Genomic DNA, 7,938 nt, shown 5'->3' with positions numbered 1-7,938 from the left:
CGCCCCCGCCGCCACAGGTATTCACTGGCACTAACATGAGCTTACAGGCTTGGTCAAACCTTCGGGGTCCACCACGTTACCAAAGGAAATTTCCACAGAACATATCTAGGTTTTTTATCTCTTTAGATAACTCCCTGGAAGGCATTATGAGTAACTTGAATCTTTTTTTGAAACCTTGTTCAAGGAGCCTAAATTAAAATATTCATTTTAATATTCCAAGGCAGAGACACAAAGAGTTAGAGGAACTCGCCGTGCATTACAGTCAGCATTCCTTGTGCCCCGCAGAACACAGAAATGGCATCAGTGTACGTCCTTGCTTTCATTTCTAACAGAAATTGAATTCAAGGGATGCACAGCATCCCCGACCTAAGAAATGAGCCTTCAGCCATCAGGTGGTGCTGTGAATCCAAACAAATATATGCCACAAAACCAGACGTAAAATATGGGATTTCCTCTGCAAATGAAAAGGTTACATTCTCTGTAAGTCAACGGCGTTTTAATTGCAGCATAACACCATAAAATTACACCCTCTCGATTTCAGGGATTGCACACAAGATAAACTTGTTCCTTGCTAAAGGCCTACATGAAACACTTTTACATTTGAGTGATCTTGCTATTGAGTAATATTCTTCTTTATTGTGAAAATGATCCAAAAATGCTAGCATTTGGATTACTTAATTGCTTACCTGACAAGTCTACTCACTCCCTCGGGAACTGCCGAAGGGGAGAAAAGTATGGGGTCACATAATTAAAAGCTGTCATCTATAGTCACAGTAGTCTGCAGGAAGGCTTCACGGTTACCTTAATTCTCACATTTTCTAATTTTGAGTGGTTGACTCAAATCGGGGTTTTTTGTATGCAAAGTAATTAGATCAGAGAAGGATGCAAAATGTGGCTTCCTCCCGAGAGGAACAGCAGCCCAATATGATGCATATAAAGGAATCAAGAGAGAGTTGTGAAGGAGTTACAATGGTATTCTTTTACAAGGCTTGAGGTTTTTAAAACTGCAATGTATAACACTGCAATCAAATATCAGTTATGATTTTCCACAAACTGTGGCTTAAAACAAGCATATGTTTAAATTCTGAAGAAAAACCCAAGAGCATATTGTCAGCCTATGACAGAATTTCCCCATAGGCTTTTAAGCTCTTTTGATATCAAATGATATATTTCTCTATCCACCACAGTGATCACTTTTGGACAATTTCTGCAGAGATCACATTGTCTCAAAACCATCTGCATTACCTCCTTCTGCCTGGGAGCTGCGAACTAAGTATTCCCTTTCAAATGTTATTCCTGAGCTTGACCCTTTCTTCATTGTATTTAGTATTTTGTCCCTGACTTCCAAGGGGCAGCCTGCAGAGTAAGCCCTGGCTCTTACCTGGGCTGCAGAGGGGGAAGGATGAAAGACGGAGAGAGTAAAATAGTCCATAATCCTCCCACATACCTCACAAGCCACGTAGAAGGGATTACAAAACAGGAATCTTTCATCCAAGCTAACAGAGGTCTCAGTGAGGATAATAACGGGGAGAAACAACACCCCACCCAGAGAAAGTCCCCAACTTGACGTGCAAAGTCAAGTCCCGCTAGATGACTCCTACTGGCAGCCAGCACAAGGAGAACATTTCACATCACCCATCTTTCGGCACCTGAACTGGTCAGGTGGGCAGGTTGCCCACCCACTTTTGTCTCCCTCCAGGAATGATGGGGGAAGAGTGAGACTCTTTGGCAAGGCTGTTCCCAAAGCACCAGAAGTGGATGTCCTACCAGAGTGCTAGCGCTGCCTGGGGTTCCTGCTCTCTTTGGTAGCAGCCTCTCTCCTTGCACTGGCCATTGATTTCAATATCCACTCCCTGCATCGCTTTAGCAAATTATGGTCACAGCATTCAGCATGTGACAGACGTCCCAGGGAAGTGGGATGCCAGGGGAACACATCCGCACATCACTCAGCTGTGTTCACTGCAAAAAAAAAAAGGTGTCTCCCCTGAGTAGGCCTGTAGCCCTTTTTCTCTATTATATGTGTTTACAGCAAAATGGCGACAAGTAATCAATGACAATTTGGAAAAGGAAACTCTTTGGAAAATCAGTTAAAAAACACCTGGGTTCCAAAGCTCCTTCCTTCTTGAAAGGTTTTTGGGGAAAAAAAGCTAATAAAGGACGTGTGTTGCCTTGACTTTGGAAAAACAAACCTGAACGTGCATCCCACGTACGTTTTGAAACCTTCCATATGCTTTCTCCCAGCCCTTTGGCTTAGCAGGCTGGAAAAGCACCTTGTGGTCCTTTGAGATGACTCCTGCAGCACAGCTGTGCAAATGTGAATCAGTACAGCTCCTTGCAGGATGCTTCCTGGGTCCACAGGGCACTGCTGGCACCACGTGGAAACCTGGAGGCTGCAAGGCTGAACAGGAGCAGGCATGCACTTGCACCCATTCTTTCTTTAACAGACAAATGGAACTACTAAAATCAAGTGACAAAAACCATTTCTTCTCCCTCTTGGGGAAAGAAAACAAAACCATAACAACCAAAGGTTGCTTATGCTGCTAACCTAGGCTCAGTTCAAGGAATAACTTGAGTCTGTCCTAGTCTTTGAACAGGTCTAAAATTACAGTATCCCACAGAAAAAAAAAACCACAACAGGCAGTATTGAAAACACTAAGCTATTCAGTTTTGAAATTCTTTAGTCACCATCATTCACCTAGAACAACACATAATTTGACGTGCCAAGTCTACCTGCCACATTTTGCAACAGCTGATCACAGAGGAGCCAGCCAATGTTCTCTCAGCACTCACCAATAACAAAAATCTGCTTGAGATGGAATCACATCGCTGCACACTGAAATCTCAGTCTGGGACTACACTTTTTTTCCATTGCATTCCTGTAGCTACGGAACAGCTGGGATGAATCTCTTGACAATTAAGACTTTAAAAGCCTCACACCTAGTAACCACACTTTCCTCCAGAGAGGCATCACTAAAGAAATATTATTTTCTTGAATTATTAATGTCATCCAGCTTTTGGCCTCGTGCCTCAAACTTAGGAGATAAATGCTTTCAAAAATCAACCTGAAGTAGACTGTCACCTGGAAACGATGAATTCTTGCTCGAGTGCACACAAATCACAAATGATGAGGAAGAGGCTGATTTGGTTCAGTCAGTGAACATTAAGGTCATTGTGTTCAGCTGACTGCTCATTTTGCTGTACCACTTGGGTGCCTGCGTGCATGATTTCTTACACTTTGGCTGTCAAGATGCAAGATACAATCTCCCAATTAGCTGCAGGTGCAATTCGTGCACCGAGCTAAATGAAGTCTGGTTGCAAATGTCTGGATTTTAAACTGCTGTGAAAGATCTAAGGAATATGAGGGGCAGACATAAAGCTAAGAAGGTAACTTCTATTTTTTCCAGTACTGCCAGGATCCAGTGATATATTTCATTGTGAACTTGGTTTCAAACTGCAATCTGCCTCCTGGTTAACTGCTTCTGTGTGTGAGCCTTATTTCACTCATCTAAATTCCTCCTCAAATCAGAGCATCAATTTGGGGGGGAAGGGCCAGGTGCCTAGCAAAGAAACACCACCACTGTAAGCCAGACCATCAGGATTTCTACACAATTCCATCCTCATCAGGCAACCCAGAGCATGCCTAAAGGAGAGGACAGACGTTAAGGAACAAAATGTAAGTGTGGTTTACAATTCCATTGTTAAACCCTTAACCCTCGGTAATCTGCCACTTTGAATTCCCCTAATAGTCCCTTTGGTGGCAGCGCCCGTGGCAAGGTGGAGATCTGCACTACAAGATTTAAGCAGGTGACTCAAAATGCTTAGGAGATCTGGGGCACTGGTTTGGAGATCTCAGGGGCAGCGCCAGAACAGTCCGGGCAGGAAGCTTCGGACAGGTTTAAACGACTAATTCTAAGCCACTCTACAGCATAAATCCGAAATGCATACACAGTCACTGCTTTGGAAAAAGCAACTATCTTTTCTGAAACTGCTAAGACAGACAGACCCTGTGTTTGTACAGGCTGAGCCCTGTAGGTTGACATGACCTTCCTTCCAGACGTCTTTGAAACACATCACAAAGCAGACTGCTGCTGCGGTCTGTGCATGTGAAATCTACTATAGCTTGGCGGTGGTTCTGCAGGCTGTCCAGAAGTCAGGACCTTAAACCCTACCAACGGTCTGTCACAGATGGTACGGCAGAGAGGAAAAAAGTGATTCTGAAACGCTGAGAGAAAAAGTAGGCCATGTAGCTGCTGATCATGATACAGTTGCCTGGATAGCAGAACTGTATATCTAACATATGCTGCAACCCAATATTCCCCAGCAAGTCAGAGGCCTCCATGAATTTACTCTTAAATTTGCCAAATGCTCTGTGGTTCATTTTCCGCTACTAACAGGGGAGACTGCATTAGGAAGAACAGGGTCAGGACACCTCCCCAGAGATGCTGTAGATTCACACAATATTGCATCTGCAGAGGAGACACGAACATACTACAAATATACACTGACATTATGCAAGGGAACAGATTCCACCTGCTCCATTTGTGTCAGCTAGCTTAGCTCATTTTACCTTAATCTCCTCTCTCTCTTGACCATAACTGCACCCTCTATTTTTGTCCAGTGCATTAAAGAAATGGAACAAACACAAGTACACCCTCTTGGAGATAACTCTTTAAAACAAGTCGAGCTATATAACAGTCTACAACCATTTTGGTTGTGTTTTCTGGGCTTAAAACCAAATTGTATTAATTGCAAAGTGCAAGCCTTAATTTGCTGCAGTTTATACAGATCTCTTTAAATGAACAGTTCCTATTGCTTGTGTCCTTGTCTGCATATGTTTTACACCACCTACTGACGTTAATACCATCCCCAAGTCACTCATCACTGAGTGTGACACCCGTGTGTTTGGCCATTTGTCAGCATGTCTACGCCGCTCAATGGAGTGGATATCCCCAAACTGCCCCCACGAAGGCTAACTCACAAACAAAAGGAGCACAGCACAGTCAGCATCCCGGGACAGCTCTTGTGTTTGGGAGGGAGGCTAGCCTGAGTGTGCAAGCTGTTCTTCCCTCCTGTCTGCAGATTCACATCCTTCCCTTCCTGCACAAGGTACAGCCACTTCTCACAGCTCACTGACCTCAGCTGTGAAGTCAAATACTCTCATTCAGCCGAAAATTACACCATTTTTCATGCCAGTATTTCTGGTGCAGTACTGTATCAAATTGTTTTGTGAAGTCCCCTGCTAAGTGGACAGATCCCAAAGCTTCACTTCACATCAGCTGTCACGGTCATGTCCTCTGACTCTCAGGATCTACCAGGCATAATGTGGGCGCTCCAAACCTGTGCAGGTGGTTCTAGGGCATTGCGAGTGCTGTTCCAGAACATATATTATTTAATCCTTAATCAAAGGCCCTAATAATTTTCTACGCACATGTTTATGATATTTGATTGAAAGGTATCTCAGTTCCTCCTCCTTCCCTTGATCACATTTGCTTTCCATCTAATCTTAAGACCCTGCTGTAGAAAAGCAGCAAAGTAAAGGAAAATCATACTAAATCCTAAAGTAACTCTACTTTGATCTGCCTGACCTCTGCATGCTTCCCAAGAATCTTGGCCAATATCTTGGCATTAAAAATATGTTCCAGTAACTCACTATTTTAAGCTCTTATGACACCAGAGACATGTAATAATTCACTGGGCAGAAAGCTTCCCACAGGCATTTAAATACTGAAAACTCTCATGTGCCAGATATGATCCCTTTTGTGCTTTTTCAGCATGTGGCATATGACCCAGACAGAGAGATCACAGCTAGAAAAGTCTTACTTCTGATGATCTCCTGGGAGCTATTGCTAGGCTTGGGAGCCTTCATGGGTAAGGTTGGTTAGAACAAATCTAAAGCTGTTCTACTCCACATAACTGGCCTATGGCAGTCATCATAAAAAGAGGGAGTAGAAGTTCAGCCACAGGTCTCTTTGCCAGGCTGGTTTTAAGGTTTAATCATTAGGTTTCTACCAGAATGCAATTTTTCATTTAGAAGATAGCTGAAATGCCAGAAAAAATGTACTTTATGAAACAGCAATTTGTCTTGAACACATACAGTGACCGCATTGGTCCCTTTGCGCATTTTCTAATGAAGTCCATGGAAAGACAAGTTACATGGATCTCTAAGGAAATAATAATTTAGAAAATCTAGATTGACAGACAGTTGTTGAAGCTATTTGGTTGCCTAAGAACTCTGGGACTGTTCCATGCACCTGTTCTTTGTGCCGTCTGTATAACCAGGGTTTGAAATGCCTGTAATTTAGCAGCTCTACCCCAACACCACTTTTTTCCCCCAAGAGACTATTGTATCAATCTATCCCTTTTTAGACAGGTGATATTTGGAGCCAGGTTGGAATCCTGTGTTCCTTTACACAAATAAGCTGCACTGTTCCGTAAGCTACAAAAGCGTAATATTCAAGGAAACAGACATGCTTTTATGGCTCTGTACAAGTTCCACTTATTTTCATATCATTTCACTACATTGGCATCTGCAGGCAGCTTTCAGTGTCGAGATGGTATCCCTCACTATGAAGAGCCCACTTTGCACAACAGTAGGAAGAACAGCACACCAAGCCTGTAATGAAAGAAGGTTTCCTCCTATTCTAAGTGCCACATCAAAGGTGTGTTTGGCATTGTCCCACTTCCAGCCTTTAGGAACATGTAAAACTTAATCACTGGACCAGAAGGACATTGCTTTCAAAGCCCACAGTGATCCTTGTGTTCTTAAAGTTGAGACCAAAGGAGCACACAGGCTACATAAGCACCCTTGGTGGGGTAGGTGAAAAATATCCATAAAATGAACAGTCTGGGTTAATTTGCTACGGCAAAAAAAAATACAGTAGTCTGAAGGTCGAATGGAATGAAAACATGTTTTTAATCTTCTTATCTACTTATAAATCACTGATATTTTAGGTCCACTAATGTAATTTATAGAGATTTTCACATAGCAAGCTGGCATGCCTGTTATATATTGACCTAAATTTACCTTCCACAATTTTCTGAATTCCCTGAATAGTATTTTACATGTGGAGTCACCAGTATCTGGGACTGCTACACTGTAAACCATGGTACAGCCAGTTTAGAGCAGAATTCTGGTGGTTGAGAGACATCTATCAACGCTTCTTCAATATTACTATGTCATTTCCCCCCAACACATCTCTACCTAGCGTTAAGGCATAGGCAGATAACCCACTAAAGTCTCTGCTGAACTGAGGAAACTGTTAAGCCCCCTTCCCATCCCAATTTTGGGATCAATTCCTTTTAGTATATACTGACTTAGTGTTTTTTGCCCCAGCTACAAGCCTAGGTCCTTGTTCCAGACACACAGCCAGAAAGGTGGCTGTTCAGTGAGGAACAGAAATGTGCCTGTAGTCTGCGTGACCTATTCTAACCATTGCGAACGAACGGCACCTCAAGCTGGGTGAGCCGCCATTTTTTCCCTTACATACCAATTTTTTTTTTGCATCAACCTATTTTCTTAACTAGCACAGAGTATGCAATCTAGAGAAAGCAAACAAAGACCAAAACTTACCATCCGATTCGGAGGCTGCTCTGAAAATTAAGTAGCTGCTGGGAAGAGGCTGAGTGATCGAACCAACATTTTCTCCCTTTGGGCCCTGGAAATGCACACAGACAAAAAGACTAAGGCTCAGAAGATGCAATGGACCGTTCAACGTCTTTCTACCCTTCCTGGGCAGAGCGTGTATGTTTGTGATAGGAAAGAAGGAAGGAGCAGATGGAGAGCATTAGAGATAGAGAGACTCATCAGTACTCACAATACTGCTGCTGCACCTCCAAAGCAGTAATGAGCTCTGATATAAATGAGGCTTGGTCTAACCTATGCTCAGCCCAAAACCTACTCTGTTTATTTAGATCCTCAGGAATGGAAGAATCTCATTC

The 7,938-nt window shown here is 43.0% G+C and overlaps 1 protein-coding gene across 2 annotated transcripts in view; it reads right to left on the bottom strand.

The window, feature by feature from the left end:
• Window positions 1–7,938, bottom strand: part of OSBPL5 (oxysterol binding protein like 5) — a 63,881-nt gene that overhangs the window by 30,860 nt on the left and 25,083 nt on the right. For both annotated transcript variants that reach the window (XM_009635447.2, XM_035890984.1), the window contains one exon: window positions 7,571–7,655. In XM_009635447.2, coding sequence (XP_009633742.1) covers window positions 7,571–7,655 — 85 coding nt within the window. The remainder of the gene's footprint in view (window positions 1–7,570; window positions 7,656–7,938) is intronic.

Source organism: Egretta garzetta, unplaced genomic scaffold, assembly GCF_000687185.1.
Source record: "Egretta garzetta isolate BGI_Z169 unplaced genomic scaffold, ASM68718v1 scaffold133, whole genome shotgun sequence".
NCBI classification, from domain to species: Eukaryota; Metazoa; Chordata; class Aves; order Pelecaniformes; family Ardeidae; genus Egretta; species Egretta garzetta.
This window is presented reverse-complemented; position numbering and strand designations above follow the sequence as displayed.